General features: G+C 41.6%; 1 protein-coding gene across 2 annotated transcripts in view; it reads right to left on the bottom strand.

The window, feature by feature from the left end:
* Positions 1 to 24,312, bottom strand: part of matr3l1.1 (matrin 3-like 1.1) — a 66,797-nt gene that overhangs the window by 10,865 nt on the left and 31,620 nt on the right. The window contains exons 12-19 of one of the 2 annotated variants that reach the window (XM_084331544.1): positions 23,538 to 23,682; positions 14,988 to 15,445; positions 13,864 to 14,099; positions 13,396 to 13,471; positions 10,995 to 11,020; positions 4,013 to 4,141; positions 3,282 to 3,409; positions 897 to 1,368 (exon numbers count right to left, since the gene is read on the bottom strand). In XM_084331544.1, the coding sequence (XP_084187670.1) occupies positions 897 to 1,368; positions 3,282 to 3,409; positions 4,013 to 4,141; positions 10,995 to 11,020; positions 13,396 to 13,471; positions 13,864 to 14,099; positions 14,988 to 15,445; positions 23,538 to 23,682 (1,670 nt within the window). The remainder of the gene's footprint in view (positions 1 to 896; positions 1,369 to 3,281; positions 3,410 to 4,012; positions 4,142 to 10,994; positions 11,021 to 13,395; positions 13,472 to 13,863; positions 14,100 to 14,987; positions 15,446 to 23,537; positions 23,683 to 24,312) is intronic. The other variant, XM_084331545.1, reaches the window with a different exon arrangement.

The following is a 24,312-nucleotide window of genomic DNA, read 5'->3' as shown; positions in this document are numbered from 1 at the left end:
GGGGAAAGACTGCGACAGATTATGTATAATATGTTTGTGCCCAATACTAAGACTATAGCAGGCTTAAAATTTGAATGAGAGATTGTCAGTTTATGGGTGATGTCCACTGATTGAACAACTGCAGTGTGAAAACTTGACAAGCAGCTGTGAGTACTTTGCAAGATGTCGGATGATCCGCGATTGCAGTCAACTGCACACAAATACGGCCTTTAAAAAAACTGAAACATCCAGTCTTGTGGTACGTCCGAGAATACACTAATACACCAACAGCTTCCCTAATTGGCCGGAAACCTGAGCCACTATTACACATTCAGAAAGCATTGGACTGTGATGGTTTACCACTTTTTTCCCCCACTTTTTCTCCTCTTTCGATTTGTTTCTCCCATCCCAATGTGCCAATTCTCCCCTCCAGTCTTGAATGTTGCTCGCATATGCCCCCCACTGGCCGGTTGTAGGGAGGATAGAAGCCTTGCATCACGTGTCCCCTCCGATACACAAGGAGGCAGCCTGTCACATCTTTTCACCTGCCAGCGCGGACTCTCATTGGCGAGGTGTAACGTGTGGGAGGCTCACACTACCTGCGCTATTTCCTGTCTCTGCTGTGCAGGCGTCCCCCAACCGACCTGTAGGAGTCGCTGTCCACAACGTCCAGATTATCACCCATCGACTTCCACCCGCTAATTCGGTCAATTGAATTAGTATGCCGGCTGGCCCAAGCCGGAGGCAGTGCCGACAGCCGGAGTCGAACCCGGTGTCTCTTGCGTTGGTGACGAGCGCAATGTCCGCTGCGCCACCCAGCCGCCTGGTGATAAATCTTTTTATGATTTTATTATAGTCCGAAGTTAAACAAGATGTAAAAACTATTGGAGGTTATATTAATGTTGGTGTAAGTTTACCTTTCCAACATCTACTTTTTGTGGATCTTCTGTAACATGGGAGGACTCCACTGCACCTGCCTCCGATTCCTGTTGACCCTCACTTCCTGGTTTGGGTGACACCTCTTCTGATCCAACCACCTTCTCTTTGGGGTTTTCTTCTACTACTTCAACCTTTATGGCAGACATCGCTTTCTCTGGAGTCTTTTTAGCAGACGCCTCACTCTTTGGAGTCTTTTCAGCAGACGCCTCACTCTCTGGAGTCTTTTTAGCAGACGTCTCTCTCTCTGGAGTCTTTTCAGCAGACGACTCTCTCTCTGGAGTCTTTTTAGCAGAGTCCTTCCTCTTAGGCCTTTTTGTCGACTCTTCTCTATCTACGCTCTTTTTGTCCTCCTTGGTGGACCTGGATCTTGTGCTGCCTCGTTCGCTCGTCCGGCTGCCTTTACTCCTGCTCTCCCTCTTCCCATCCGCCTTCTCTGGCTCCCATATCCACCTGAGATTAAAAAAAGTTTTAAAAGCACTGGTCAAAGATGGTTGTGGTAGCAGAAATGTAATTAGGAAAACAAAAAATCTGAGGTACCGTAGATTATGTATGCTTGTGAGCATCTTTAGTCATAGATGGGAATTGTATGTCCATCGTACACACACTGTATGCATATGTTGTGATTCTACAGTAATAGTAATAGTTTAAATGGGGGGGGGGGGGTAGGAACCTATAGAACTAGGATATAGCACTTACCCCCCCAGTCAGGGTCTTATATTTAGAACTAGGATATAGCACTTACCCCCCCAGTCAGGGTCTTATATTTAGAACTAGGATATAACACTTACCCCCCAGTCACTCGCCACGAAATGCTGGAGACGCTGGGCTCGTCAGTTCGAGCCCAGCGCTCCACATTAGCTTTCAGTTTAGCTGGTCGTCCACAGTAATACACATTGGCCGTATTACGGAGAGGGAAACTGAAGGGTGGGGATCGGGCGTTGTGGACAGCGACTCCTACAGGTCGGTTGGTGCGCCTGCGCAGTAGAATCAGGAAGTGTCGGGGGCAGCGTGAGCCTCCCACGCGTTACTCCTCGCCACTGAGAGATCGAGCTGCGCAGGTGAAAAGATGCGACTGCTGTTACCTCAAGTACCGGAGGGGACTTGTGCTATGTATGACTTAGTCCACATTGCAGCCGGCTTGTGGGAGGCAAGAAACAGCGTCCGTGACAGGGGAGGGTTGAATTGGATGATACGAAATTGGGATGGGAGAAAATATAGAAATGGGAGAAAAAGTGGATAAAAAAAAAACACTTACCCCCCCCAGTCAGTCTTATATTTACCATAATTTTCGCACTATAAGCCGCAGCAGCTAAATTGAATGATGTGTACATATATAAGCCGCACTGGACTATAAGCCGCAGGTGTTTTAATGTTTAATTACAGTCTTCCCACCAGCATTGGGACACAATACTGTCGGACAAATAACAAGAATTAACTCATTTACAAGTTGTATTAAGTTTAGCAAATAAGGGAACAGATAAATAACATTTCAATGCAGTCAAAAAAGCAATATTTAGATTTTTACATTTTTGGGTTTGGTCACGTCGAGTCACATATAAGCAGCACCGTTATATAAGCCGCAGGGTCGAAAAATGGGGGGGAAAGGTGCGGCTTATAGTCCGAAAATTACGGTAGAACTAGGATATAGCACTTACCCCCCAGTCAGTCTTATATTTAGAACTAGGATATAGCACTTACCCCCCAGTCAGGGTCTTATATTTAGAACTAGGATATAACACTTACCCCCCAGTCAGTCTTATATTTAGAACTAGGATATAGCACTTACCCCCCCAGTCAGTCTTATATTTAGAACTAGGATATAGCACTTACCCCCCAGTCAGTCTTATATTTAGAACTAGGATATAACACTTACCCCCCAGTCAGTCTTATATTTAGAACTAGGATATAGCACTTACCCCCCAGTCAGGGTCTTATATTTAGAACTAGGATATAACACTTACCCCCCCAGTCAGTCTTATATTTAGAACTAGGATATAGCACTTACCCCCCAGTCGGGGTCTTATATTTAGAACTAGGATATAGCACTTACCCCCCAGTCAGTCTTATATTTAGAACTAGGATATAGCACTTACCCCCCAGTCAGGGTCTTATATTTAGAACTAGGATATAGCACTTACCACCCAGTCAGGGTCTTATATTTAGAACTAGGATATAACACTTACCCCCCAGTCAGGGTCTTATATTTAGAACTAGGATATAGCACTTACCCCCCAGTCAGAGTCTTATATTTAGAACTAGGATATAACACTTACCCCCCAGTCAGGGTCTTATATTTAGAACTAGGATATAGCACTTACCCCCCAGTCAGAGTCTTATATTTAGAACTAGGATATATCACTTACCCCCCAGTCAGGGTCTTATATTTGCGAGAAACCTGAACAGCCACGGAACATCCTCGTAAGTCTGTCCTGTAATGGAGATCCTTGCAGGCCTTTGAAGCATCTGAAGAATTTGCCATCTCAATGAAGCCCTGAAACAATACAAAAGGAAATCCTAATAAAATATAAAAGTTTTCATAGTTTTGTTTGTATTGAGGCAACTGTATCTGAGAAACATCTTAAGAAACATTTTAAGAATTCACGTTCTTCCTGTGCCCCAGGACAGTTCGGTCAATATTTGTGAAGTTGCACCACTCGCTCCTGAAGCTAGAAACCAGATAAAACCAAAGATAAAACCTTCAAATTGTATAAATAAAACCTTCAAAACGTGTGAAGGTCCTCTCCATGAACAATGAATGGGGGCTCTGACTATGAGGGAATAAATGTGTGTGTGAGCTCCAACAATTACAATACAAACTTCCCAAATGAGGTTTACATTCGGGTTCAGCCCCAATACTAGAATGTAAACCTAGTTTGGGTTTTTGTGAATAATTCACACAAACATTGTTAGGGAGATGGTGCGTGTTCACAAACACCGACTGAACCGTCCTGGGGCACAGGAAGAGCATGTGTGGATTCTTAAAAAGGGTGACATTATTCTTTAAGAAAAATCACAAAATGTAGTGTTTTACAATCAAATGTTTAATTTCAACTTAAATTAAAAAAAAAGAAAACAAGCAAACAGATCTTCTAACCTCTCTGCGATTGCGGATGAGGAAGTAGCGTTTCACTTTCCCATAGTCCTCGACGAGCCGGACAAAGTCTGCATCCGTGTAATACCTGGTAGGCAGGTTTCTGCAGTAGATCACACTTCCAGTGGACGGCTGGGGAAAAAACAAGAACAAATCAACTTGGTATCTTCCGGTCAACAAACCCATACTGTCTACTAGTGCTGGGCGATGTGCACAACAAAATATATCACTATATTCTTTCTCAGTTGATGGTATAACGGTGTTTAATTTCTAGGGCTGTCTTAAATACTTCGAAGCTTTGTTCGATGGCATAAGCTTCGAACATAAAAAATAAATCGAAGTTTAAAAAATAAAAAATAAAATAAATTTTATTTATTTATTTTTGCCTCCAAAATCTTGCGCCTCCATTCCAATGAAACGAAAGTAAGCGGCGCCTTCCCGCCTCCATTCCAATGAAACGAAAGTAAGCGGCGCCTCGACTCCACCTCTCTACAACAAGCACGTGGAGATTATCTGTGTTGAAAACAACAAGGACATGTGCAGCAGACATGTCGACGAAGAAGCGAAGCAATGCGGTTTGTTATTTAAGACTATGTCGGACAGATTTGTGTTCATTGTGCTGCTTTTTTAAAGTGTCCCGACCCATATAAAAATATGTCTTAATAAAACGTGCTTAATTAAGTTGAATTCTGCCTTTGTCTCCATCAACTACATATAAATATTTATATAATTGTTTGCTTGATAGACGAAGGTTGCAACATAATTATGTAATGTCATGTCGTTTGGCTGTGAGAGCAGCCCCACTGCACCCAGGCAGCGCAGCAGAGTGAAACCTTGTTGGCTGCGTCACAGTCACAAAAGGGGCTACTTAACCCTTTAATCGCCAAGGACGCCGTAACACGTCATTCCCCGCCATGCTTAATCTGCCAATGACGCTGTAACACGTCATTGAGATCAATATTTCAAAAATCTGTGATGGCAATCATATTTCTCCCGCGGAGACTTGAGATCTACTGTTGATCCCCTCTCAACTCTCCAACGGTTCAAGAGCGCCATCTGGTGGCCGATCGGCGGATCGCCCAAACAGCAAACCGGATACGGAAACTGGTGCTCATCCAAATTCGGTCCGACCACTCGCTATAGCTCCCGGGACTCGAGCTCGACACAATGATAGCGATCAGTTACCAATAACTCGATAAACAACATGATTTGGACGTATATACTATTATACAACCTGGAGATGGATCGCATATTTCAACATCCCATAATAGAAATATTTTTGCTCCACGCTCATCGCCCAACGGCCCGAGGAGACTGGGGTAAGTTTCAGCGTTTATTTTTACCGTGTTCGATACAAACTGCTCTAATGATCATATCACCCAGACTACATGAATCATCTAACGTTGGCCACGGAATTATAAACGACCCACCCCCCCATCCGGTCAACATCAGATGATAAGTAGTAACTTCTAGAAGCATGTCCATTTGACATTTTTTATCTGCCGCCGATCGCTATCAAACTGTATTTGATCATCAATATAATGCATTTAGGGCTATAAATCACGTTCTGCAGAATTCTGCAGAAAACGATAAAAACATATTTATACTTTAGACCGTATTTTAGTATGAATATGTGAATGAAAAAGTATAACGTTCCTACATCCTGAACGATAGATAATTGACGTTGAATGGGCCATAGTAATGTCAATTTAGCAATACAATTTAAAAAGTTATAGCCCTGCAAAGAAGGGGAACTTCTCCATAGACAAATAGAGCTGGCAGAGGATGGTATAAGGATGTACATAAGCGTGGCAGAGAAAGGGTTAATTCATTAATCCAATCCACTTTATTTATAGAGCACATTTAAAAACAACAACGTTTACCAACGTGCTGTACAAGTCCCACAACATAAAATTAAAAATTAAAATTAAAAATTAAAATTAAAAATTAAAAAAAGATTAAAGTTTTTTATTTTATTTTTTATTATTAAATTTAAAAATTTTTTTCCTCAAAGCTTCGAATTAAAATCGAAGCTCGGCCCCGAAGCTTCGATTGCCAAAAAAAGCTTTGAAGGTCAGCCCTATTAATTTCCCAGTAGAACTTGAATGTCATGGTGCCATTTCATAAAATAATGCCTCTTTTCCATTGCATGGTACCTACTCGACTCTACCCTACTCTACTCGCTTTAGGTACCTGGTACTTCGTTCCTTTTCCACTGCAGGTACTAAGTACTCAGTTTGTCTCCGTGTGGGGAGGCGGGGCCGCTGGTGTACAGCATGAGAGCTCCAGCATAGCTATGTCCATGAGAGCTTGGCAAGCCAGAGTAAAACACAGTTTTCAATCAATCAATAACAACATTAACCACATTAACCAGACTCTCGTTGTGTCTATTCTGCTAACGCTAACGTTACCTCTCATTGTGTCTATTCTACAAGCTTTAACGTTACCTAGGCTCTCGTGTCTATCTGCTAACATTAACGTTAGCATTAGGCTAACAACAAGCTTTAACGTTACCACTCACGTACCTAACCCTAACAACAAGCTTAACTAATCAGCGATCTTTTTGTGAGACTAAACTCTCCGCTCGGTGGCAAATTGTGTTGAGGTCGGTTTTGTTTCATCAATAAATGAGGCAGAATACACAGTTGTTACGAAGGATCAGATTAAACTGAATATATATATTTACTACTTGATATATATTGCATAATATTTGTATATCGTCTGATATCCCTTGTGTATTCTTTGTACATATACACGGAATATCCCTTTTACCTAGTACAGACCATAATATTTCGTTCTCCTATTGGAAGCGATCCACTAGGCGCCACAGCCATACCCCCAAGGTCTAGTTCAAAGTCACGGCCAAGGCTTGCCTGGACATGCCCGGTTCTGCGCAAGACTACGAGACAGGAATAAGGCTGGTACTAGATTATTCACCGTACGTATAAATACGTTGCAGGTGGATACAGCAGCACTTAGCCTAAAGTCAAGTTAACCTAGAAACGCGTTACCCTCAAACGTAAAGCCTTCATCACGAGTCAACAACCAAGTGAAGTGAGCAACCTTGCGTCTAAATAGAGCAATTATAACCGCGTGCGAATAGACAGTAAAAGTATCAGAGCTTAGTGGAATAACGTCAAGTTCGACCTAGTTAATGTGAAGTACCGCGCACCGGAGAATCTACACCGGTGAATGCAGAGCCCTTTCCGGCTGGATTATTATTATATTGCTTTGGTCCTGTGGCTGTTGGAGCGGAGGAGAATCGTCTACACCCACTACTGTGTGGGATTTACCCGTGAGGAACATCACTCGAGCCCGTCTCTGGGAGAGGCTGGCCGGCTTTCACCTATGCTGCACGCATACTTGGATTACAGCTGCTGCTTTCGTCTGCCGATCAAGGGAGTAATGTACCGACTCCCGTAGCTGGAGCTTATTGATTCCCCGTTGATCCAGAGTTTGCATTCGAACATTTCCTCCCCCTGCTGGCCTACAACCGGAGGGACCCTACTAGTATCTCCCGCTGCCCTACTAGTGTACCATAGATATAATTCCTAAGATACAGGTGGTATTCATTATCTCCTGCGTAATATGATAATGGACTTACGCTATTGATTTAATCACGCACATTCTTCGCCTTATAAGCGCGACTCAACGTAAAGTATTGTAATATACTATCATTGCTGCTAATAAATATTATTATAACCCAGATTTGTGTGGAACCGTGTCATTGTGGAAGTGTTCATCTGATATACCTGTGTACTGTATGGCCAGTAGTAATGTACATAAGACAGTAGTGGTTTAATGATACCATACTTATTAATACAGTCAGGGAATTGTACCCCTCAGTTACAACAGTGACTGTATCCTTTTTTGTTTATTGCACTTGTTCCTACTGCAAACATAATGAAATCCTACGCGAGCCATTAACACTTTGATTCCCAACCCGAGTTTTCTCGGGTTTACCCCCCGCGGGTTGAATGCCCACTCACGAGAATTCTCGTATTTTCTTGTTTATTTTTTTTATTAGCGATCTGAAATCAAATTTCATCAACCAAGTCTACCGTTGGAAATCCAACCACTCCAGGCGCTCAGATGTGAAAAAAGCGCCCCCTATCGTCTCCCAGATGGTAATTCACCCTTTGATTGAACTCAATGAAAATGAATGAGAAAAAAAATCCCTGACTCCACATTTTACTTCTCACTCACGCAGCCGGCGTCGATCAGCTCCACTAGTGAGCCTCAGAGCAGCGGAGATTACCGGTATGTGTTTTTACAGTATACACTGTGAATCAATAAAAAGATAGATTTTTTCGAATGGCGATCAGGAATTGGAATAATCCATTTGGATACCATCTGATCTCAGGTAAGGAATCTATGTTACCAGTATTAGGATAATCAGACTCGTTTTCACAGAGATATAAGCTTTTATGTGATTATGTGATATTGCTGTGTGGCTCTGCGAGCGGTCAGTAACTAGGAGAATCGATTTTCAACTTGCGGCACGAGCGTGCATGCGCACACATACGAGCGTGCATGCGCACACCTATACTATCGATAATCTAGCGTTTATTTGAAAACGATTCATAAATAGGCCGAACATTGACAATGTTCTAGCATATTCCAGTAAAAGGCGATTATCATGGAATGTGTTATTTTTTCCGTGAAAACTAGTGATTTTCAAAATGCTAGAAAACGGAAATGAAGCGATAAAAAAACAATCTGCTACGACAATGTTGACTGGAAAATGAGTCTTTGATAAGCGACGGGCAGATTAGACACATAGCCATAATTAAAAACATAGATTAGGCGATATTAACGTTAACATTGAAGTGGCCCTGAGCATTCAAGGAGGTAAAAAGGAATTAACCTTGGGCAATCAAAGTGTTAAAGATGGCGGCTTTCTGTTTTTGTTCAGACACTCCAATGAGTGACGCGTCTCTCTTCTGACCAATCAGTGGTCTGCAGTGTTTCACGTGACTTTTCTGGTACCAGTTCTACTCGCTTGGAACCTCGACAGAGCAGGGACTAAAAAAGTACCCAAAAAGTACCTGGTACCATATTCAGTATTGTCAGGTGAGACTGGATTTCCACACACTATTCATGCCATTCAGGGCCCTCCATGCCAGTGTTTGACTCACCTTAACACTTTGAGTGCCAGCGACGAGAAATCTCATTAGTTCATGCCATGCGTTGAGTGCCAACCGACGAGAAATCTCGTTTTTAATCGTTATTTTTTTTATTATCACTTTCCATAAATGTTTCATCAATCTAGCCTCACGTTACCAGTGGGGATCTGTCTGAGCTCGAACAGGGAAAATACCACCCCCTATCGTCTCTCCGGATGGTACTGCACCCCATTGGATTGGACTGAATGAAACGCATGGGGGGAAAAAAGAGTCCGGATTCCACATTTTACTTGTCAGGCATGTAATCCGAGCCTATTGCAGTTAGGGCTGTCTTAAATACTTCTAAGCTTCGTTCGATGGGCATGGGATTCGAATATGAAAATAAAATTTGATTATTTATTTGCTAAATCAACTCTGCCTCTCTTTGTTAACTACAACAAGCAATGCTGTTTGTTATTTAAGATGAGGTCGGACTCGGCACTGACAGATTTGTGTTCATTGTGCTGCTTTTATAAAGCCTCAAATGACTGCTTACAATATTTCATGAAAGCAAAGTGTTTCGTTTGTCTAAGATTTAAAAAGGTTTAAACTTTACAGCACTGACAAAGTGCTGTACAAGTTCTCACAACATAAAAAAAAATAAAAAATTATTTCTCGAAGCTTCGAATTAAAATCGAATCTCGGCCCCGAAGCTTCGAATTCCAAAAAAAAAAAACGAAAAACGATTCATAAATAGGGCGAAAAATGACAACGTGTTTTGTGCATTACAGTAAAGCGCGATTCCTGCAGAATCTTTTTTTTTCCTGAAAGTTTCAAAAAACAAGTTTTTCAAAATGGTATAAAACTGAAATGAACCAATTAAAAACAATCCGTTTCGACAACGTTGACTGCAAACAAGTCATTGATAAGCGACGGTCGTATTAGACACATAGCCATAATTCTTATTTTTTTTTTATCCACTTTTTCTCCCATTTTCTATATTTTCTCCCATCCCAATTTCGTATCATCCAATTCAACCCTCCCCTGTCACGAACGCTGTTTCTTGCCTCCCACAAGCCGGCTGCAATGTGGACTAAGTCATACATAGCACAAGTCCCCTCTGGTACTTGAGGTAACAGCAGTCGCATCTTTTCACCTGCGCAGCTCGATCTCTCAGTGGCGAGGAGTAACGCGTGGGAGGCTCACGCTGCCCCCGACACTTCCTGATTCTACTGCGCAGGCGCACCAACCAGTCGCTGTCCACAACGCCCGATCACCACCCATCAGTTTCCCACCCCCTAATACGGCCAATGTGTATTAGTATGAACGACCAGCTGAACTGAAAGCAATGTGGAGCGCTGGGCTCGAACAGGCGAGCCCAGCGTCTCCGCATTCGTGGCGAGCACCTTGCCCACTACGCCACGTAGCCGCCCTGACACATAGCCATAATTTAAGATATACCATAGTTTATGCGTTCACAAATGTGAGCGCTCTGTCATTGAATAGAGCGTTGGCACTCAACAGGTTTATAGGACTGGCACGGCTGGCACGGAAAGAGTTAAGGACCTGTTCTGAAATAAAGAAATAAATTGTGCCAAGTGATGGCAGAATCGGAAATGCTAGAGGACTGTGGGTTTGTGTTGGAAATTAAAAACCCATTTGCCTACATGTTGCGGTGTGGATTAAAACGTTTTGCATCCCGCTTTGCTCAAAACCCAAACAGAACTAACTAGTCAAATGAAATGTATTGAATATGATGGATTCCCAAAATTATAATGCCATGCAAAGTGCAGCAAAATTACCCCTTGTGAGTTTTAAGAACTTTGTAACTGGCACAAATATGTGCTTTAGATATATTATATTGTACTATTTCTTCTCACCTGTTTCTTTTCTTTGGACTCCTCATCTGCAAAGAAATAAATAACATACAGAGTTAAATAATAATCGATAAGTTGGACAGGGTTTACCAAAATCAAGTGCATCGAAAGTAATTGAGGTAGTACGTTAGCATCTTGTTTCAGGTTGAGGTTTTTTGGAATGTTTTTGCTGAATTCTATACAGAACATAGGTTTGAATGACCAGTAGGGTAGGAATCACCAGAAGCCCATGATACGGTCAACATCTGCAATAAATATATATCTACGGTAAAAGATCATTTTCAGTGTGAAAAAATGTGTTTGTCAAGCCAAAAAAAATCATATATATTATACAGTATATATATATAATTTTTTATACCGATACTTGACATCAGTGCATCTATAAAATATCACCACGTAAAATATTAGGAAACATTCAAAAACTGTTTTTTGAAAGAGAGGGTGGTTATAATCTGAGGGGAGAACTCAATTTAAAAGTTCTTAGTGTACGTACTACCAGCAGAAGACATTGCATTTCCATATGTGGAGTGAAACTGTGGAACAGTGAGTATTGTGCTAAAGCAATGTCACAGGTTCAATGTTTTTTTAATGGCAGCCTGAATAAAAAGCAGACATGTTTCGGACAATGTCCTTCTTCAGTGATATGGCTAGCTATCACTGAAGAAGGACATTGTCCGAAACATGTCTGCTTTTTATTCAGGCTGCCATTAAAAAAACATTGAACCTGTGAGTGCTGGTCCGGCTACCCTGCTTTTTGATATACTGAACTTTATGGGATTACAGCACCCAGTGTGAGAACTTGTGAGCGCGGTCTAACTTGGCTAAAGCAATGTCCAAACATAAGACAATTCAAAATTCTAAGTTATAAAGAAATAATTTTCATGAGGAATTTGACATTCACAGGTACATTTTTATTTTCTTCATATTTAATTTTATTTTTTTGTAATGTTTTAACTCATTGGGCGCCATTCACGAGAAAAGTCGGGTTAACTCGCCATCGTTTGAGCGCCAATCACGATAAAAGTCGGGTTTTAATAGTTATTTATTTTATTCGCTATTGCCATTCATAATTCATCGGGGCAGCCTGTGCATACTGTTCTGAATGTGTCTGAACTAGCAGACGGTCAATACAGCCAATACAGGAAGCCTTCTGTGTGGACTGTGTGTGGGCCGTTGGTGACGGTGGGGGGAGCGCCCCGCTACAAGCCCCATTTCATGCGTGTATGAGGAAGGATAATAACGATAATCTAGCGTTGATTTCAGGAAGATTAGATAATCAGGCGAAAAATGACAACGTGATAACTGGATTTCACTAAAGGGCTATTTTCGCGTCTTTTCCTGGGATTACTAAGAATCACCCAAACTATACTCATATTCAAAACGGTATAAAACGGAAATGTACAGATGAAAAAACAAACAGTTTTTTGGATGTTGACCAGAAGCAACTCACTGACAATCGACGGTGTTATTAGATCCCTAGCAATAATATTTCATATATTTTAAGCACTCGCAAGTTTGGCTTTCTCCCCATTGAACAAAGCGACCCAGAAGGTAAACAACGACCCCTAGCACTGAATGAGTTTTAAATTAGTAAGAAATTACATAAATTTTGAGTAGTGGAAAAGGGGTAGGATTAAATAAGTGTATACTTTTTCCTACTTCGAACATGTAAATTGAGTTATGTTCTTTTTTTTTGTTTAGTCTTTTATTTAATTGTTTCATTTTATTGCTAGAGATGAATGATTTGTTTTATTTTGTTTGTATTTACATGTTCGAAATAAAGTTAAAAAAAATCTATTGCAATATATCGCTGTATTGATTTTTCTAATGACTAGTAGTCTTTTTTTAAATACTCATTGGAATGTTCAATCTGCACAATTCCCCCTCACATGCGAGCCTGTAACCTGGAAGGAGGCTGGGAACAAAACATTGAAAAATTTCCATCAATATCATCTGAATCAAATCAATTCTTTAAATCTCAAGATCAATCTTTTAATCTATGCCTTTTTTTAAGTGGATGTGTGAAGACTTTCGCCCAAATGTCTTGTGGATGTCCTGGCAGTGTCTCAGGTTTGCCTTGCGCTGAGATTCTGCTGAACTACTACGGAAACCCGGTTGACCAAATGACACCTTTTGACAACAACGGCAGGTTCTGGCCGCCCTGAAACCAACGCCATGGAGCCTAATCGAAATCCAATTGGATGGAATCAAATCGGGGGCCTTGTGAATCGAAACAGAATCGGGTAATCAGTGCCGATACCCAGCCCTACCTGGAAGGGTTAAACCATGTATAATGCATAGCAAACGCACTCCATTTGCCATGCAGTGTGGCAGTCAACGATATAACTAGTAAGCACAAAACTTTAGGACCATTGTCATTTGCAGAATGTTGGCAGCACAATACCTTGAGCGTCAGACTCCTCCTCCAGCTCATCTAGAGTTATACAGTCATCAATGTCCAATGGGAAATCCAGGTCCTCCTGCGAGCAAACGAGAGGACAGTGACTTGAAGCAGACGGGACTGAGGTCCAGGGGGATACGCTCCAAAACCACTTCATCACCGTCACCAGATTCTGAAGTATCGGCTTCTACCAAGTACTGATCCAAATCCATTGCTTTTACAGAGTATAGAATATACATTTATATCAATATAAATTTGTTCATATAAATAAACTTCCGTTTTGCTACTTTCTATAGCTAATTAGTGATTCCACCTATACCCACTTCATGAACACATGCAATATAGATGCAATATAGATTACATAAATTTTTTTTATTACATTTTTGTGTTTTGGGATATGCGTGAGATCATGTGCAAAATAAACAGCATTGCTTTTCTGTGAAGTGTATAAACAAGTTCTGCTTCTTCTACCTCATCATCCTCTACCTCATCATCCTCAGGAAGGGTCTCAGTGGTCTGCTGGGTGTCTCCATCAGCCTGTGGTTCTGACTCGCTGGCTGAGGCTTCTATAGCAGGGCCGGCTTTGTCCACCTTGGTGCCAGAGGTCTCCTCCATTTCCTCCCCCTTTTCAACATCCTCCATCGGCGGCGCCTCCTCCTCCTCCATGTCTGCGCTCCCCTCCTTTGTTTCCTTCTCCTCCTCTACTCCTGCAGCAGGGGATATGAGTTTTTAAATTATGTTAATATCCATGCAGCGGTAATTTGTCTCACAGCACAAAACATAATCACTTCGTCGTCCAACTAGACAGCGATGGGAGATAAAGCACATAGCCTTGTCCTACACATAGCATTGTAATTTCTATCTTTACACCTGTGCGTGCAAAGCACTGTCGAGGCGGTGTTGCAATCACTCCTGTCCGTGGTTTTGTCTGCCTGACAGCACCAACCATAGCTCCTGCAGTTCTGAGCCCATTTGGATGAAACATCGCCGACAGGCCACAGACTTGAATTGTCAAATATTTGTCTAAATTGGTCTATGAAAAGTATTTTATAATACACCTAGGTGTTATCTTTGACTAGAGTTGTATTTTGATGCTCAGGTGAACATAGTTGCAGTCCTACTTTGCCCGACAGACAGCTAAACCAAGACCAGGTCAATCCTTTCCTCTGCAGACCTAGAAAAGGCCATTCATGCTTTTATCTCGTCCAGGCTTTACTATTGCAATGCTCTTTATTCTGATATCTAAAGAGAGCAGCCGATACAAAAATGTTAAAGCCCTGAATGGTCAGGGCTCCTGCCTATATCTGCTAACACCCTATGAGCCTGACCGTAGCTTGTGATGCCCCAGCAGTACCCTACTAATGGTCCCAAAATGTCGACTTGCCACTAAAAGGTGACCAGGTCTTTGCTGTTTGGATCACTTCAGATATCAGATTGGATATCTGAAATGATTCTGTTGATATCAAGGGGGATAGAGATCAAATGGCTTTAGTCAACAACAGCTCTAACATTTTGGGTAATGTTACATCAACATACCTTCTGTAAAAGAACGCAATGGCATTGAAAAACACAAATCTTTTCAGTTTGAATCCTACCTTTCTCTGAAGCTGTAGTCGCCTTCGCAGGTTCATCATGGTTCGCAGGTTCATCTTGCTTCGCAGGTTCATCATGGTTCGCAGGTTCATCTTGCTTCGCTGGTTCATCTTGCTTCACTGGTTCATCTTGGTTCGCAGGTTCATCTTGCTTCACTGGTTCATCTTGGTTCGCAGGTTCATCTTGCTTCGCTGGTTCATCTTGGTTTGCAGGTTCATCTTCCTTCTCAGGTTCATCTTCCTTCTCTGGTTCATCTTCCTTCGCAGGTTCATCTTCCTTCGCAGGTTCATCTTCTTTTTCTGTCGTCACCCTTCCCTCCTCCCCTCCCTCCTCTCCTCCCACCACCTCCTCCTCCTCCTCGTCAGTGCCATCCAGAGTTTCCATGTCCTCGTATTCTAGATTCTCTCCGTCTTCGCCGATCACCTCCATTCCTTCAATGTCACTCTCTTCCCCAGACGAGCTGCAAGTTTCAGCAAAGTTCAATTAAAAACTAAAGTTGTAAAAAAGGGGAATGTCAACTCATTTTAAGAATTTAAGTTATTTCTGTGCCCCAAGACAATTGAGGGAAGCAGCCGTTGTGATTGGAGGATCAAGAAAGAGGGGGGCTTGAGATAAGTACATTTTGTCAAGTATTCAGTAGGGTTGGGTACTGTTCACATTTGAACCGATACCGGTACCCAATGTTACCTTTTTCCGGTATTTTACTCCCTCTGTAATAACAAACTGTTATTTCAGTTAAAACTAAACTAAGTCTAAACTTCTCAATTTCAACATTATCACAACACAGCACTGTGTCCATTAACACATTCTCCGCCAACAACGATTATACTCGTTATTGGGCGCCATCGCTTGAACACCAACAACAAGTTATTTCTTTTATTCGATATTTCTATTCATTACAGGCACACAGACTCTGGGTTAACATGGGGAATCATCCTGAGAATGCCAAAGTGCAATACCGGCCGCATCCAGCTAGACGGCGGTATCGAGCACCCTTTGAAACCTTATATCTTAGCCTGTGCAACGGTCAAATGTCACTGTGCGCAGTTTTCTGGGTCGGGCCAGTCTAGCGGTTCTCCCGGTTGCATTGAAGCGTGTAAAATATCCCTGATCCATATGTTGTGGTGGGTTATGTCGTGGACCAAATGGACATCGGATGTACCAGATGGCGATCAAACAATTGGAATATTATTTTTGGAATACTCCCGATCACAGGTAAGGACTATCGGACGTACATTTTTGCTTGATGTGCAATGCTTTTATATAAGGATGCACAGAATAATCGGCCACCGAAAATTATCGGCCGAAAATGGTTAAAAAGGCACTTTCGGCCGAAAGGGTTTTAGCACAGAAAAAATTTCACAGAATGTCAAAGAACAGACATTCGTAACCTACCCAGGGCTCTACGCTAACCTTTTTCACTAGGGGCACAGGTGCTCCTAAATGAAAAAATGTAGGAGCACACAAAGAAATTTAGGAGCACCCAAAAATATTTAGGAGCACAGTGAAAATATTTCAAGTAACAGTTTATTTTGATTTTTTTTAATAAATTTATATTTGTACTGTGCGTGCATGTGCAAACGGGAACGGGACACACATCTGTGCAATAGCACATACCACCAAAGTCACTGGCCCACTGTGTGCGTGTGTGTGTATCATCTGCGTGTGCAAACGGGAATGGGACACAGACATTTGAACTATTAATTAAGTGATTAATGCCTACTGTGGCAAAGTTGTAGCCAACAACTAGGCCTAATAAGAAAGGCAGTGACATTGAACAAAAAGGAGACACTGGCATTACCACCAGGGCCATCAGTAGAGGGGGGAGCTAGTGTTGCTCTTCTAGAAAAATAATCCTTTCAGGGTTGCCTATTGAAATACTGTACACCTCCAGTACAGAAACATTGTTTATGAGTTTGTGTGTCAGGTAGACCATTGATTGACAGTCGATTCTGCCAATTACGACGTCACACCGCTTGCACTCTGGCCGTCCGGCGCTGCAGCTGGACCCCATTGCCCTGCGGTTGATAACGCTAGCCAAGTTAGCTGTACACACATACACAGTGGGCCAGTTACTTTGGTGTAGGGGTGTAACAATGCATCGCAATGCATCGATCCTACTTTGCAATATTTACAAAACATGACATTGTTTTCGAACTCTAGCCATGGGAAAATGTTTAGCCAATTCACGTTAAATTTGTATGTCTTCCCGGCTCCAGTGGGTGTAGCTTCGCTAGCTACAGTGGGTACATTGGGTGCTACAGTGGGGGTAGTAGTGGGTGTAGCCTCGCTAGCTTGGCCAACTTCGCTAGCATGCTGGCTAGCATCAGTATCTTGGTTAACGTTAACGTTAACTATCACCTCTGTAACATGAGCTGCCTCGCCTGACTTCTCATTCTCCGGTATCTTTCGCGCAAAATAAAAATGAATGGGCTTCGACATGGCTGTATTGTCTGACTCAGACAGACGCTGATCATTACTTTCAGTTTCCAGTCGCGTGACCACAGGAAACTCTACTGTGATTGGAACGTTTATGCGGCTGTGAACTGTGGGACTTGTAGTTTAACGATTCTCGCAGCGGAGGAAAAAAAATAACGAATGAGGCTGTAATCTGCACTCGCACGCCGTGAGAGTAATTGATTTTTCAGGTTCGCACACATATTTTTAGGGGCATATGCGAGCAATATGGTCGCACTGTAGAGCCCCGCTACCTAACGTGTTGTTGTGATGACGTAATCAAAACGCGGCTTCAGTCATTACATGCGCAACGTGAGCTCTTGAGTCCTGCGTTCTGCAGCCTGTGATAACTCCTCTTGGGACTCGCGCTGTTTCTATTTAAACTCTGAGCGCAACGCGTCCAATAAATGCATCTTTAACATGCTTTATATCCTCGCCATTACTATATGCCAGTCGCGGTTAAAAACCTTTTTAATTAACGTTAGCGTTAAGCTAGCTAACAAGGCTTCTGGTCCTCTTTCACTCGTCTCTCTTAAAGCTACGTCATCCCCCGCTAAGAGTCACGGGAGATGTAGTAAATACAACAGTCCTTCCATGTAGGCTAGAACGCTGTGAATTATGACAGTAGTTCAAGTTTCTTTATTAGTTGTCATACAAAAATACAGAGTACTTTTATATAAAATGCTTACTGTAGCCACTACAGTAACATCATTAAGTCTGCTATAAGCTATTCTCCCTCTCGTGTGTGCAGATCTTTATGCAGTTTTAAAGCACCTTGGCTTTGTTCTGAATGCACTTTGTTGTAGTTATCCTATAGAGAAAAGAAAATGCACTTGACTTTAATGCACATTTTGTTGTATGCAAAGAGAAAGTTTAAATTGTACAATCTTTCAGCAGTCAGTCTGGAATTAATGTATGCATTCAAAAGTGCTGAATAAATGTTTTATGGACCCATAAGTGATTATTAATATTATTTAAGTTAAGTTTTGCCATAATCATGTCTTTTGTCATAATCAGGTAGCTGAACAACAACAAAAAATACATTATATATATATATATATTTCCATTAATCATTTTCAGCCTTTCGGCATTCAGTTTTCGGCCAACTGTTTCCTATTTTAGGTATCGGTTTCGGCCAAGAATTTCCCATTCAGTGCATCCCTACTTTTATACCGATCGGGCTGATAAGTGTTTTTAGTGTTCAATACGAATGCCGTTACTGGCAATCAAATAAGCAGAAACAACCCCCCCCCCCCCCCCCCCCCCTTTCATGCATTCATGATGAAACATAATGCATGGTCTGGTATGGTATATATCACGGTATATTAACTTATCTTAAAATGTCTATATAAATGCTTCTGAAGGGGTAAAACACTGGTATGGCAGCTATTAATGTACTCTTGTATTACTAGGACATATTTCACATAGTACAGAGGTATTTTAAGAACATTTATTGTGCAAAACTGCAATAGAAAAATGGAAAACCTTTTCTCAAGTGTCTGCAGGCTGGTAACGTAACACGTATCTTGGTTCCAGTGCTTTGACCATGTCTTTAAAGCCCTTTCGATCGACAGTTTGAAAAGGAACCTTTCAAACTATGTCATTACACAAGTAAACAGTGACAGCGTTTGTTATGTCCGTCCACTGGCTTTTTTTGTCGTTTAACTTAAAACGTAAATAATAAAAAATAATAAAATTATTCTGTTACAGCTGCTGAGCTATACTATAGCTAATGGCAATCAATATCTTCCTTTTTAATGAAATAGGTTTAAGAATCGAATCAGGATTGTTAGCAGAGAGAGAGAGAGAGAGAGAGAGAGAGAGAGGGATGGGGGAGACAGAGTGAGAGAGAGAGAGAGAGAGAGAGAGAGAGAGGGAGGGAGGGGGCTGCTGCTAGAGTGGAGCTAATGTTGGCTTGCTGAATCTACATCAACAGGCTGCTAGGAGCTAGCTAACGTTAGTTTTCTGAAAGCTACATCAACAGTTAACATTACATAAGGTTTTAGCACGACGTGGGCATTCCAGAATAGCGAGGATGCAAAGCATGGTAGACGATTGGACCCGTCGCAGAGTTTACATTACACATAGAAACTGCGTGACCCGCGAGAGAAGTTGTCACACAGCTGTGTGCAACGCAGGGCTAGTTCGCTTCTAGAATTGAAGGTCCGCTCTGTTCCGTGTCTATTATGAAATGACAATTGCGCATTGACACGCCCACTACGCAAAGCCTCTGTGCTCCTAAATATTTTTTCCAGTTCGCACATATCTATTTTGCGAGTGAAATAATCACTGTGACACTGTAGAGCCCTGCCTCAGCAAGCTAACGTTAGCTCCACTTAGCAGCCCCCTCCCTCCACACTGTGGTTACATCATTGCTACTTTAGAGTTGCTCTACCGGTCACAAGGTATAGTCAAAATCCATACCGTAGCGCAAATTCATACCGTATACCGTTTATACCGTCCACCCCTAACCCATTATATAGATTTGATTTGGGAATAGTAGTGTGTCCAGGCAAGAAACGGCAACGCATATAGCAGGATTCACGTATGAGGCTATAACACAGCCTAAAACCATACTTATATTCACCACGGTATAACACGGGAACGTATGGATGAACATTTTTATTCTGTCTCACATATTGAACGATAGATAGGTGATGTCAAATGGGCCATAGTATTGTATCCATAGCTATAATATAGAATATAGTTATAGCTCTACAAACAAGGTGACGCACTCCTATCTTTTAAAGCGTGGTATTGCTACAACGGGCCCCGTCTAATAGCTGGTGCTGAATGAGTTAAGAAATGACAACTGCACATCATTGAAGGTCTGCGCTGGTCTGTGTCCATTATACAATTCATTGGAATTCGGTTTATTTCCTAACTGGGCGGGTCTTAAGCCATCAGCTCTCAAGGTACGAAAATGTGGCACAGATTGATTGAACGTGAATCAGTACTCATAATTCGGTCGGTACCCTTAACACTTTGGTTGCCACGGACGCTTTTTGTCGTTAGTTCATGCCGACCTTTGAGTGCCCCCGACGCTATATAGCGTCCGTTTGCCTTTTTTTTTTATTGGCGATTTGAATTCATATTTTATCAATCGAGCCTCGGGTTAGTGCTGCAGAGTCTCTGAGCTCAATTGGGAAGATACCGCCCCCTATCGTCTCTCCCTGTGGTACTGCACCCCATTACTTTACACTGATGCAGGGGGAGTGGTCAGTTTCCTTATTTAACTTTTCCGTCAAGCCAACTGAAGAGACCAAGTGATCGCCGGCCATCAGAACAGCATGGATTATGTATTTACAGTACAAACACTAATCAATAAGCGTGATCGATATTTGGAATGGCGATCAGTAATTGGAATAATCTTTTTGGATAACATCTGATCTCAGGTAAGGAATTTATTTTACCAGTCAGACCCGTTTTCACGGATATAAGCTTTTGCCCTATGCGTGTGTGTGCGCTGTGATTCCTGATGAGGAAATGAGATTGATTTTTCAGCCCGCCTCTATAGCGTGCATAAGTACACATATACTATCGATAATCTAGCGTTTATTTGAAAACTATTCATAAATAGGCCGAAAAATGACAGTTTGTGTATGCTAGAATATTCCAGTAAATGCCGTTTATCACGGAATCTATATATTTTCCTTGAAAACGAGGGCTTTTCAAAATGCTATAAAACGAAAATGAACCGATAAAACAACAATCCGTTTCGACAATGTTGACTGCAAACAAGTCATTGATAAACGACAGGCAGATTAGACACAGCCATAATTTAGGAGAGAGATTATGCGTTTAGAGCGCTATCATTGAAGTGGGTCCTGGCATTCAACGGGATTTCCAATGTTAAATGGCCGGCACTGAAAGTGTTAAAGGGGAGATGAAGCATAGCGATATAACCATAGTCATAGCATCAAATTAGTATTTAGATAAAACCACAGGGAAAAAAAATCACATTATAAAAATAAGGCGTTTCTAAGAAAAAACGATTTGTTATGTCCATTTATGTAGCATAAATCAACATGTGCGCCGCCATTTTGTTGCCGACGTCACAGAGATGGTTTCGCCCGTAAGCGAAGCCTCCCACCTCAGAGAATTGCATGCTGTAGCAATATTATTAGGCTCCTCAAATATCGTTATTCATAAAAACACATTTATGTAATATTTTACAGCATTGAGCAACCCCAACAGGGGGATGCTGCATATGCTCTGTCATCTTTGAGATTTCGCTTGTTAATAAATGAGTCGTTAATTCAGTATTTAACTTCTTGAATTCATATTTATTTAGGCTATGCTAATTAAAAACACAAATGTTATGGACATCTAATTTAATTATCTGCTTATTTATTAATGCTTCAATTCATTCAGAAACGTTGCAGCAAACAATCCATATGTGCATTTGTTTACATAATGATAACGTACATAAACATAATATTATTGAGGGAGGAAAAAAAGGAAACTGATACCTCACCCTGTAAGTTGAACTATCGCTCTGACTCAGACTGGGGGGGGGGGGGGTCTCGCAGATACAACTACAAGTATAATTATATAATATATATTTTTTCTGTAGGTAGTTACATTTGGTTGACAATTTACTGACTGACTGACTTTCACGACACTCCATATTTACGTAGCCATCTAACCAGCACTGTAAACCGGGAGCCAGCCCAAACCATCACCGTGACGTCACCATCCAGCTAAATCTAAAATGTCGGCGCCCATGGCAAAAACGGGGAAATTACATTTGAGTTTTCAGACAAATAAGCAGGATTTCACATTTGATTATAGGACCATGTCTTACCCAAGGTACACAACAAACAAACTAGGCTCATATTGTTTAACGCTTCATCTCCCCTTTAACACTATCAGTGCCACTTGTTAACATGGTAAAGCATGGTTGAATGCCACCACCCACTTCAATGATAGCGTTGTGAACGCATAATCTCTGTTTTAAATTATGGCTGTGTCTAATCTGCCCATCGTTTATCAATGACTTGTTTGAAGTCAACATTGTCGAGACGGATTTTTATTTTATTTATTTATTTTTTAAATCGGTTCATTACAGTTTTATAGCATTTTGAAAAGCCCTAGTTTTTCAGGAAAATATAGATTCCGTGATAAACGCCCTTTACTGGAATATTCTGGCATACACAAAAATAGTTTTCGGCCTATTTATGAATAGTTTTCAAATAAACGCTAGATTATCGATAGTATATGTGTACTTATGCACGCTATAGAAGCGATCTGAAAAATATATTCTCTCATTTCCTGATCAGCGAGCACACGCACAAACATGGGGCACACGCTGATATATATATATATATGTAAAAACAGATCCGATTACCCCAAGACTGGTAAAATAAATTGCTTACCTCAGATCAGATGTTATCCAAAAAGATGATTCCAATTCCTGATCGCCATTCCAAATATCGATCGCGTTTATTGATTCAGCGTTGGGTACTGTAAATATGTATTCCACGCGTTTTCCGGGCCGGCGATCAACATGAGGAGGCTGGACCCCGCCCCCCATCAGTCTAAACCAATGGGGTGCAGTTACACAGGGAGAGACGATAGGGGGCGGTATTTTCCCATTTGAGCTCAGAGAGTCTGCAACACTAGCGTGAGGCTTGATGAAATATGAATTCAAATCGATAAAAAAAAATACGACAAAAGGCACTCAACTAGCGGCATGAAGTATTAAGTCAGTCAAGTAAGTCAAGAAACCCCTCATTTGTGACGTCACCTGGGTTTAAGATGTGGGGCTGCTCCATACATGAATGGAACACTCATTAAACGGTGCCACAAAATGTAAAAAACAGATTTATTTTGCACATAACTCACACATCCACAAACTGAACAGTTTTGCACACATTCATTTAGTTTGAGTTATTGTTTTTTTTTTTTTTTTTTTTTGTGAAGTGCCCCTTTAAGTTGAGCAGTCAACAGCTCTAAACCAGAATTTAGACCTCACTTGGGTCAAGTGCTTACACAATAATTTTAATTGTAAAAACAGATGGCATTCTCTAACCTTTTAGCCTAACCTATTCTCTAACACCTGCTGCCACAAGAGAAGAAAAATTAACAGTTACCCTGCTTCTCCCTCTGCTGGGGCAGCGGTTTCCTCCACGGAGGAGGGAGGGGTCTTGGTCTGACCTTCAGCACCTGAGGTCTCACTCTTGGTCTCAGGCTTCGAGGAGCTGGAAGGAGCTGGCTGCTCAGCCTTGGACTCTGCTTCTGAGGTTGAGGTAACAAAAAGGAAATATGAATAGTAGAATATGTATGCCGTTCATACATGCGTGTGTAGTGTGTTTTTTTTTTCACCAAAGATGTTCAATAAACTACTGAAATGACTCAGCAGTCTCACTACACAGGATCTATCAATTATTTGTCAACATGCACCACTCCTTTATGGCTAGAAATAAAAAAAGAAAAGTCTCAAAATGAGTGGCGCAATGTCGACCAAGGGGAACTGGCTGGATTGTAGTGCCGGGAACACAGTTAAACACTACGGACTGAAGATATGGCATGAAACCCCCCCAGAGGCCCGCACGTACTCAGTGAAAATCACTGCATGGATCAAGTTCAAGAGCCTGTTGTCGCTGGGATGAACGTAGTGTGTTGTAGCCACCGGGTAAATCGTGATTTTTTTTATTTGTTTGTCATGACAAACCAATTACATAATCCAACATATGTGTAAAGGCACAACATATTCCAGTTAACGGTATCTTTTTTTAATGATTCGTTACGGCGCAATCAATACATCCATGCGTTCGGGACCTCCATGTTTTGGGGGTATTCATCAGAAAAATCGGATCCGGGATTCGGCTCCCATCAGTCGGGCAAGAACTGAGGGTTTTCAGCCTC

The sequence above is a fragment of the Notolepis coatsorum genome (genome assembly GCF_963971535.1).
Source record: "Notolepis coatsorum genome assembly, chromosome: 16".
In the NCBI taxonomy this organism is placed as follows: domain Eukaryota; kingdom Metazoa; phylum Chordata; class Actinopteri; order Aulopiformes; family Paralepididae; genus Notolepis; species Notolepis coatsorum.
Note: the sequence above shows the minus strand (reverse complement) of the source record. Positions and strands in the feature narration are given on the sequence as shown.